Below are 10,467 nucleotides of genomic sequence, written 5' to 3'. Positions count from 1 at the left end.
AAATATGGGAATTTGGGTCTAACTTACGAAGAAACAACACACAAATGAGGGAATTTGAGCCTTGTTTGTGAAGAGAGGAAACACAAATGTGGGAATCTGGGTGGTATTCACAAAGAGATGACACAAATTTGGATATTTAGGTGGGAATTTGGGTCTTATTTAGGAAGAAGACACAAATGTAGGAATGTGGGTCTTATTTATGAGGAGGGGGGACAAAAATGTGGGAATGTGGGTCTTATTTACGAAGAGAAGACACACAGATGTGGATATTTAGGTGGGAATTTGGGTCTTATTCATGAAGAGACAACACACAAATGTGGGAATTTGGGTCTTATGAAGAGAGGATACACAGATGTGAAAATATTTAAGTGGGAACCTGAGTCTTGTTTAGGAAGAGAGGACACACAAATGTGGGCATTTGGGTCATTTTGTGAGGAAAGGGTACAAAAATGTGGGAATTTGGGTCTTATTTATGAAGAGACGACATACAAATGTGGGAATTTGGGTCTTTTTAGGAGAAGAGGGTACAAAAATGTGGGAATTTGGGTCTTATTTAGGAAGAGAGCACACAAATGTGGGAATTTGGGTCTTTTATGAGAAGAGGGAAGAAAAATATGGGTACTTGAGTCTTATTCACGAAGAGATTATACACAAAAGTAGGAAGTTAGGTGGGAATTTGGGTCTTATTAATGAAGGTAGGGTACAGAAATATGGGAATCTGGGTCATATTTACAAAAAGATGATCCACAAATGTGGGAATTGTGGTTTTTTGTTTGTTTGTTTGTTTGTTTGTTTGTTTGTTTGTTTTGTGAAGAGATGACAGAGATGTGGGAATTGGGGTCTTTTTATGAGGAAAGGATAGAAAAATGTGGGAATTTGGGTCTTATTCATGAAGAGAGCAGACATAAACATGGGAATTCGGGTCTTATGAGCAGAAGATACAAATATGTGGGTATTTAGGTGGGAATTTGGGTCTTATTTAGGAACAGGATGCACAAATGTGGGAATCTGGGTCTTATGAGGAGATGGTACAAAGAAGGGGGAATTGGGGCCTCATTCGTGAAAGATACACAAACGTGGGTATTTATGTGGGAATTTGGGTGCGTTTATGAAGAGACAATGCACAAATGTGGGAATTACAAAAAAGAGATGATCCACAGATGTGGGAATTGGGGTCTTTTGGTGAAGAGAGGACACACAGATGTGGGAACGTCGGTTTTTTTTTTATGAGAGGGTTGAAAAACGTGGGAATTTGGGGCCGACTCACAAACGGACGTCGCGCCCATCTTCCCTCAGGGAAACAACCTGGCGCCAAAACGCCGCAGGTCAGCGCGCGCCGCCGAGTGACGTCACTGCTGTGCGCCGCCGCGTGACGTCACTGTTCTGCGCCGCCACGTGACGTCACTGCTACGCGCCGGGCAGCGGTTGCCATGGAGGCGGAGGGGAAACGTGGAGAGGAGGAGGAGGAGGAGGAGGAGGAGGAGGATGAGGAAGAAGAGGAATGGTTGCTGCAATCCCTGCACCTGTGAGCGAGTCCCCCGACTTCGGCCCTTCGGCCTTCCCCCTCCGATTGCTCACCGCCGCCCCTCTGTCCCTCTGCAGGTACGAGGTTCTGCACGCCTTCGAGCTCCAGGCTCCCACCCGCGTTATCGAATGGGCCCTGGGGAAACGTGAGTGGGGAGGGGGAGGGGGAGAGATGGGGGCTGAGGTCCTTTGGAGGTGGGGGAGGGGATGGGTTGGGGCCTGGGGGGGAGGTGCCAACGGGATTGGTTGGGGCCTATGGGGGAGGAGAGCTGCCATGGGGCTGGGTTGGGTCTCAGAGTGGAGGAAAGGCACCATGGGCCTAGGCTGAGACTTATGGGGGAGGAGTGGTGCCATGGGGCTGGGTTGGGGTTCAATGGGGAGGAGGAGTGCCATGGGGCTGGGTTGGGGCCTATGAGGAAGGAGAGGTGCCATGGGGTTGGGTTGGGTCTCAGGGTGGAGGAAAGGCACCATGGGGCTGAACTGGGACTTATGGGGGAAAAGAGGTGCCATGGGGCTAGGTTGAGGCCTCTGGGAGAGGAGCAGTGCCATGGGGCTGAGCTGGGCCTGTGGGGGAGGAGAGGCACCATGGGGCTGGGTTGGGGCTTAATGGGATGGAGATGTGCCATGGGGTTGGGCTGGGACTTATGGAGGATAAAAGGTGCCATGGGGCTGGGGTTGGGGCCTATGGGAGAGGAGCAGTGCCATGGGGCTGGGTTGGGCCTGTGGAGGAGGAATGGTGCCATGGGGCTGGGTTGGGGCCTATAGAGGAGGAGAAATGCCATGGGGCTGAACTGGGACTTATGGGGGAGAAGAGGTGCCATAGGGTTGGGTTGGGGTGCAGTGGGCTGGAGAGGCAGCATGGGGATGGGCTGGGGCTTATGGGTGGAAGGGGAGGGTGCCTGGGCTGGGGACACATTGAGTTTCGGCCTGGGCTGGGGCTCTGGGTGGGCCAGGGTTCAAGGTAGGCAGTACTGTAGCTCAGGGGTGCCTTTTAGGGAGGGGGGGAATCTCTCACTGCGTCTCTGGGTCACCCCAAGGTGTCTGCGTGGCCGGGTATGGGTGCTCTGGAAAGAATGAGATCCTGCAGCTGCTGCCACCACCAACACTGCAAGCAAAGGAGAGTCAGGTGGGTGCTGCAGCCTGGCAGATGCAGAAGGGGCTCGCTGAGATGCTTGAGCTGAGGAACCACAGTGCTGAGCGTTATCCCTGGAGTGGGTGATGTCTAAGCTGAAGTAAGAAGTGGTGTTTTGCCAGGTTGGTACAGGCAGCAAAAAACTTCAACAGAGCTTTTGGCAGGAGTTTTATCTATAGCTTTTCCCCTGAAGTATATCAGGATCTTTCAATTCTATGGTTGAAATCAGCATTAGTGGACAGGCAGAGGCTTCTTTTTGTGTATTAACTGACCACGCCGCATTCTGTGCCATTAAATGGGAAGAAATGACTTTGCCTTTGATTTCCAGGGTCTGTGCCCCCAGAGAGATTTCAAGGTGGAATGTGGAGGGTTCTCAAACCGCCCTGTTTACAACCTGAAACACGTGCCAGACACCAGGTATGGCCAACAAAGTCCTTCTGGGGCACGGGGGGGTGGAGGAGAGGCTCTTTGTCCTCACCTGCTTCCCAACACAGCTCTGTGAGTCTGGGCAGGGAGCACTGGCCTTCCCAGAACCACATCTTAATGGTTGGGGTGCACTGTGTTGGGATGCTGCTGCTGTGCTTAGAGCTGTCATGGTGTGTCGTGCGTCATCCTTGAGGCTGCAGGCAGTGATCTTTGACTAGTAACCAGCTCTCTTGGCTCACTTTTCCTTCCAGGACCTGTTTCCATTCAGTTCTTCCAAGGAGGTCCTGGGAGAGGCTCAGTTTAATGCTCCTGGAGACCAGGGTTGTGACCTCACTACCCTGCTTTCCCCTGGCAGGATGCAGAGCTTCACAGTCCCATGGTCTCTGCCTCCAGGGCTGCTCCCAGCCTCCACCTCTCCAAGCAGTCCCTCCTTGTTTGTTGGTACAAGGTTCAGCCACACACCTCTCCCCTCTGGCTCCTCCACCACCTGAGTCAGGAGGTTTCCATCAGTGCTTGCCAGGAGCTTCCTGGTTTGTTTGTGCCCCACTGTGCTGTTCCTCCAGCAGATGTCAGGATGGTTGTAGTCCCCCTGTGACCACAAGCCTGCTTACCACTGTCTATAAAAGAACACCTTATCAACTTCCTGATCAGGCAGCCTGCGGCAAACACCCCCTCCTTAGTCTGTCCTTTAATTCTTTCACACCAGCTCTCAACCCACGTATTGTCCATCCCAAGGCTGAGCTCTGTTTGTTCCAGGTGTCCTTTCACGTAAAGGGCAGCTCCACCACCTCACCTTCCTGTCTGACTTCCTTAAGGATCACGTGGCTGTTTGTGGCAGTGTTTCAATCACGTGAGTGGTTCCACCACATCTCTGCAATGGCAGTGAGAGCTGAGCCCCATGACTGCGCCCAGAGCTCTGCTTCTTCCCGTTTTCTTCCTGCTCTTCCTGTTCAGTGAGATGAAAACCATCTCTCAGTTGTCAGCCCTCAAATGGAGTCCTGTGGGTATAGAAGCCATGGAAACAGCCCATTCCTTACTTGTAAAATCTGCCTTCTCCTCTCCTCCTTTACATTAGCTTGTAGGGTTGAGGAAGCAACCTGGACCTGCAGACCCTTAACCACCAACCCAGAGCTCTGAAATCCTATTAGCTAGGGCCCAAATTGCCCTTGGTATCATTGATGCTCATGTGGGAGAGGAGCAGGGCTAACAGTGGGATGTGTGGACAGGATTCTGCAGGACACAGGGTCCATCAGCTCAGGTGCTTCACCTGAAGCCATGGCCATGAAGCCCATGAAGCCATGCCCAGCTCCTCCTCCACTTGAAGGGCACCAAATCTGTTTGTCACATCTTCAGGAGGAGCAACAGCCTTTCCATCCTCCGTCTCCACGTGGCACAGAGCCCACCTACATCTCCCCCACCACGTGGGGTTGAGGCTCCTGAAGCTGCAGGGTGTGTAGGAACAGCCTCTCCATCTCTTGCTCATCTTCACAAAAGCCACACAGCCTCCTTCCTCCTCACCCCAGTGGCATTACTCAACACCACCACCACAGCTCCTGCAGAAGAGATGCCCCACGTTGGCTCACCAAAAAGCCCTTCTCACCACCATTTCTGATGGCTGTGCAGCTCCTTTTCCAATGCTTTCCTTCTGCATCTGGAGTTTTCTGGAGCTGCCCAGACCAGGATTTATGTGGCTGCTGCCTCTGCTCCCTGCAGGTTCAGAAGGTTCTCTCTGCTGATGGTTGCAGGCAGAGCAAACACACTTCCTTCTGGCTGATTCAGCTCTCACCTCCTACACAAGCCCTCTTGGGGGCTCTTTGCACCATTCTTAGTCTAGCACTTTTGGAAAACGTGCTAATTAAATGCCTGGGCTGTGTGGATGACTTCCCTCATGGCTGCATACCTCCCTCACCCTCTGTAGGAGCTCCTGGAAGGGAGTGGGAAAGCACAGCCATGCTCTTCCCAACCAGCATGCCTCAGCTCATGGGTTGAGGCTGCTCCCTGCTCCTGTTGAGCTCTGTGGGGTTCTGTTTGTTTCCTCAGCTTGCTGGTGACGAGCGGCCCGCCCGACAGCTCCCTCCAGGTTTGGCAGATGTCAGCAGAGGATTCCGGTAAGGGAACGTGGTTTGCCCACCAACAGGCACTCCTGATTGCTCTTTTGAGAAGGAATTGTTCCCAATATCTGACCTGATCCTGCAGCTTTCCGTGGGGTTTGCTAGATTCGTAAAGGTTTGCTGTCAGTCCTTGCTGGATGCCTTGGAAAGAGTGATTTTTGTGCTGGAGGCAAAGCTACAATTGGATTTCTCATTCAGTTCAGTGGGTTGCTTTTAGCTTTGCAGAGCATCTTTGCCAAACAACGTAATCTTGTGGATTACTCTCTACCCGACACATTTTACAGCTGCTTCTCTCTCTTCCCAACAGATGTTATTAAATCTGTAAGTGCCATCTCGACAGAAAATAGCACTGGGGAGAGCTGGGCAAAAATTGCAACCATTTCAGCGAGAGCCCCGTGGGTCCTCCATGGCTCAAGGCTCAGCAGCACCCAGATCACAGAGGTGGAGTCACAGAAGAAGGTGTACATAGCAGGTATTCACAGCACATCTTAGGGCTGGGAGGTTTGGGGGCTGTGTGAAGGAGAGCACACGAGTGGCACACGTTCATTGTGCTGCCCTCGATGGTCATAGAATCATGAAATGGCCTGAGTTGAAAAGGACCACAGTGATGAGCTTGTTTCAACCCCCTGCTATGTGCAGGGTCACCAACCAGCAGCCCAGGCTGCCCAGAGCCACATCCAGCCTGGCCTTGAATGCCTGCAGGGATGGGGCATCCACAGCCTCCTTGGGCAACCTGTTCCTCTGCCTCACCACCCTCTGGCTGAAAAACTTCCTCCTCAAATCCAACCTGAACCTCTCCTGCCTCACTTTAAAACCATTCCCCCTTGTCATATCACCATCCAACCTCACAAACAGCCGTTCCCCCTCCTGTTTATCCGCTCCCTTCAAGGACTGGAAGGCCACAATGAGATCTCCCTGCAGCCTTCTCCAAGCTCAACAAGCCCAGTTCCTTCAACCTTTCCTCATAGGAGAGCTGCTCCAGCCCTCTGACCATCTCAGTGGCCTCCTCTGGACTCATTCTCAGGGTTCTGCCTCAGATCCGTGCCCTGCAGGAACTCTGCTGATGGTTTTGGTGCAAAGAATCGGGCTGCAGTTCATGTTGTCCCCAATCAAAGGACGTTTGGTTCCTTTGTGGTTTGTGCAGACAAGAGGACAAAGCTTAGAAATGTGCCAAGACCGCAGCAGAACCCAACCATTCAAACACCTGAGATCTGCTCATCTCTTCCAGCCTCCAGCAGCAGCGAGGAGCTCAGCAGCCTGGCTTTCCTGGATGCCAACACAGCAGCGCTGTGCTGCACAGCAGGGCAGCTGTGCTTGGCTGATATTCGGCAGCACAGCCCCTTGCAGGCTCTGCCCATCCCCTCTGCACAGCGTGGGCAGTGCTGGTGCATGGCAGTTGGGTGCAGAGCTCCGTGCTCTGAGCTGAGCTCCCAGCCCATTGCGTGCCTCTCAAGTGCAGGGCAGCTCATCCTGATGGATGTAAGGAAAGCTTCACAGTGTTTGGCCTCAGCCAAGTGCAGAGTTCCCTCTTCCAGCTCCAGCTCTGAGTTCCTGAGTGTCACCTGGGCTCCTGCTCTGGAGGGCTGCCTTGCTGTTTCAGGTGGGTGCTCTGGGCAGAAATTTCCTTTTCTGGATGTTGTTTTGATTGTGTTTTGCATCAGCTCACCCTGTTTTAAATGCCCCAGTTAGAGGCTGTTCAGAGCTGCCCCAGAGCTGAGCTGATTGTCCTCACAGCCACCTCCCTCCACGAGCCACAGCAGCGTGAAGCCCAGCTCCAATCTGGTGCTCTCACAGCTTCTTTTCTCCCAGCAGAGACCACAACCCTTAGCAAACCCAGCTCCTGAGGGGGGTTGTGCTCACAGCACCACCAGTTCAGGGAATTGGCAAGCTTTATGAGCTGATATGGGTCAGCTTCAGACATCTTCGGGCACACACTCAGCCTGGACTGAGATCCTGACCCCAAACCTAACCCCAACCATAACCCTGTGACCCCAACCCTGACCCCAAACCTAACTGTAAACCTAACCACAACCCTGATCCCAAAACCCTAACCATAACCCTGTGGCCCTAATCTTAAAACTAATCCAACCTTAACCCTGTGACCCCAACTCTGACCCCAAAGCCCTAACCTTAACCCTGTGACCCTGACTCTGACCCTAACCCTAAGGCTAATCCCAACCTTAACCCTAACTGTGACCTCAACCCTGACCCCAATCCCAACTCTAACCCTAATCATAACCCTGTGACCCTAACTCTGACCCTTACCCCAATCCTAAACCTAATCCCAACCTTAACCCTGTGACCCCAACCCTGACCCCAGACCTAACTGTAAACCTAACCCCAACCCTGACCCCAAAACTCTAACCCTAGCCTTAACCCTGTGACCCTGACTCTGACCCTTACCCCAATCCTAAACCTAATCCCAACCTTAACCCTGTGACTCCAACCCTGACCCCAAACCTAACTGTAAACCTAACCTCAACCCTGACCCCAAAATCCTAACCGTAACCCTGTGGCCCTAACCTTAAGCCTAATCCAGCCTTAACCCTGTGACCCTAACCTTGACCCCAAAGCCCTAACCTTAACCATGTGACCCTGACTCTGACCCTAACCCTAAGGCTAATCCCAACCTTAACCCTAACTGTGACCCCAACCCTGACCCCAATCCCAACTCTAACCCTAATCATAACCCTGTGACCCTAACTCTGACCCTCAGCCTAATCCCAACCTTAACCCTGTGACCCCAACCCTGACCCCAAACCAAACTGTCCCTGCAGCCATGAGATGGGGATGGGTTGCTTCCATCTGCTCCAGCAGCACGCATTTGTTTTGCTGCCCTTGGTGGTCACTTCTCAGATTTGCAGCACTGAAAGCCGTGGCTCAGTGGGAAATACTGACGACAGGTGTGCAGTTGGACCTTGGAGGTCTGTTCCAAGCGTGGAGATTTTTGTGATTCCGTGATTCTAAACCCCTGTGCTCCTTTTCTAAGGCTTCGATGGGACCGTGCACATCTACGACTCACAGAGCTGGGATGGCAGCGGGTGTGAAGCACAGCCACTCTTTGTGCACAAAGGCCACTCGTTTGGAGAGCATCCCTTGGTGACGGCGCACACGTGGCACCCCCAGAAACCAAGAACTGTGCTGTCAGCAGCCACTGATGGCTCCTTGCACATCTGGGATTGGGTTCAGCCTCGTGGGAGCTGAGGGCAGGTGCTGCTTTGAGGCTTTCCTGCCTGTGCTGCGAGTGAGCTGTTTGCTTGGAGGTGTTGAGAAGAGCTGGGCCCAGCTGTTGTAACACAGCAGCAAGAATTCCAGCGGCGAATTTCTTGGGAATCCCTTTTGCTCTGCACTCCCATGTTGGGATGTGTGTTTTCACTGCGTTGTTTGCTCTGTCCTCGTGTTCTCCCCCCCCCCAGCCGTCGTTCCGTTGTGTTCTGTTGGCCTTGTGAGGCTCAGAAGGAAAAAATAATTAAAAAAAAATGCAGCAAAGCTTTGAGTACAATGTGAGGAAATAGGCTGTCCTGTGGCATGCTGAACCTTCTGCCTTCCTGGCCCTGTTGCTGTTCCATCACGTGTGTGTGTGTGTGTGTGTGTGTGTGTCCGGAGCAGGAAGCCGCAATGGGAGGCAGCGTGCAGGAGGAGCAGCCCTTCCTGCTGTCAGTTTCACCCTCCCTCCCCCTCCCGAGCAGCAGCAGCACCCAGCTGGGAGGAGGCCTGGCTGCATTTTGTGGGGCTGCTGGCTACCAGTTCAACTCGAAATGCAATTTCCTGGGGCTGAGGAGGAGGAGCAGCTTGGATCTTGCGGTGCAAAGAGGTTCAATCATTCCGTGCTGCTTGTGACAAGCGACCCTTGTGCCGTTGTTCATCTGCCTCCTGCTGCTCTGTTTGCTCAGAGGGTGCCGTGGGGACAGGTGGGGACAGAGGGTGAGCTGTGGCCAAGGCCGTAAGGCAGCTGTGTGCTGGGAATGGGATGTACCGACCTGTGCTGTGTCATGGCAACAGCTGCTGGGCTGCGGGGGCTGAGCCGTGCTCCTGGGGAGGTGATCAGATGGAGGAGTGCAAGCTGCAGCTCAAGGTCTGAGCAGCAGCACTCCTGCTTGTCTCTCTCACATCCCAGCAAAACCAGAGCAGCTCAGCTGTGGGGTGAGCACCCCGCTTTGCTCCCATCTCTCCCTTTGCTCTTCTTATCTGCTGGGTTGAGAGGTCTGGCTTCAGAAATGGGGCAGGCTGGCAGCTTGGGAGTGGCTGTTCTTACAGCTGCAGGGGTGTTCCTTGAGCAGGATGGGGATCTGCAGGGTGATGGCTGCAGCCTTCCTCCTCCGCGCTGCACAAAAGCAGCAGAGGCAAAGCGTGACCCCATTTCACGTCACAGCTGTGCTGGGAGTGCAGAGGGAAGCAAACCTGCTGCTCTTTGTAGGGAAATGGTGCTTAAGTAACAACGTGATTTCATCATCTAGGACTTCCCTTTTCGTGCTGGCTTTTTTTTTTCTCCCCCTCCAAATAATTCCAGCTTGGAGAAGGCTGAAGGCACCCAGAACACGAAGTGCTCACAGCTGGGTGCATGCAGAGGGATCTCCTTTGGGCCACACAGAGCACACACAGGGGTGCCCTGAGAGCAGCCTTGCCATAGGGCAGCAGTGGGGCTGCTGCTCCCCACGTGTCTCTGCTCTGCTCACCCCATGCAGGGACGCTGCTGCAGAGGCCATAGAGCTGATGCGTGCAGTTCTGCACTCAGAAGGTTGGTTTGCTGCTGGCTGTGCTGTTCCCTGCTGTTCCTCCACGGGGAGAAGACGGATGCAGGCACTGCCATCCCAGCAACGCAGCCGGCCCTCAGCTCTGCTGCAGCATCTTCAGCTCCCAGCCATCCTGCAGAGCTTTTTGTGCACTGAGAGCAGTGCACATGGCTTTGGCTGCCAGAGAGCAGCAAGCAGAATGTTAGCACTGCCTGGCCTTGCACTTTGTTCCCAACCTCCTGCCTGGAGCACTCAGCTTTGGAGCAGATCCCACGGGAGCATCCATGTGCCCGAGGGAAGGTCAGCACTGCGGGCTGCAACGAGGGGACCTTTGGTGCTGCAGCATCGATTTGGGACTGTTTTCCTGCAATCAATGTTTGGGGACGTGGAACCATGGCAGCACTGCAAGCTGGAGAGCAAAGCAAATGTCAACACGGCCTCCCAAAATGGGGCCTGGGGAGGGGAAAGGGGGGAGGAGAGGGGGAGGGTAAGAGAAGCATGGGCACGCTGCGGGTTTGGTTTTGTGTGTGTGTGTTTGTGT

At 53.5% G+C, this 10,467-nt stretch overlaps 1 protein-coding gene across 2 annotated transcripts; it reads left to right on the top strand.

Annotated features, from left to right (window-relative positions):
- The first annotated feature begins 1,380 nt into the window (after window positions 1-1,380).
- Window positions 1,381-10,364, top strand: WDR73 (WD repeat domain 73). 2 transcript variants are annotated; one of them, XM_090134203.1, is made up of 8 exons: window positions 1,381-1,525; window positions 1,603-1,670; window positions 2,562-2,650; window positions 2,985-3,073; window positions 5,123-5,190; window positions 5,501-5,665; window positions 6,338-6,793; window positions 8,183-10,364. In XM_090134203.1, the coding sequence occupies exons 1-8, from the start codon at window positions 1,431-1,433 to the stop codon at window positions 8,395-8,397; spliced, it is 1,245 nt and encodes a 414-aa protein (XP_089990329.1). In that variant the 5' UTR covers window positions 1,381-1,430; the 3' UTR covers window positions 8,398-10,364. The 2 variants fall into 2 exon arrangements, with proteins under 2 accessions (XP_089990329.1, XP_031460984.2); XM_031605124.2 differs by having other exon boundaries at window positions 1,387-1,525; window positions 6,422-6,793.
- Window positions 10,365-10,467: the final 103 nt, after the last annotated feature.

The sequence above is a fragment of the Phasianus colchicus genome, chromosome 1 (genome assembly GCF_987193195.1).
Source record: "Phasianus colchicus chromosome 1, bPhaCol1.hap1.1, whole genome shotgun sequence".
In the NCBI taxonomy this organism is placed as follows: domain Eukaryota; kingdom Metazoa; phylum Chordata; class Aves; order Galliformes; family Phasianidae; genus Phasianus; species Phasianus colchicus.
The sequence above is the reverse complement of the archived record's forward strand: the minus strand, read 5'-3'. Positions and strand labels throughout refer to the sequence as shown.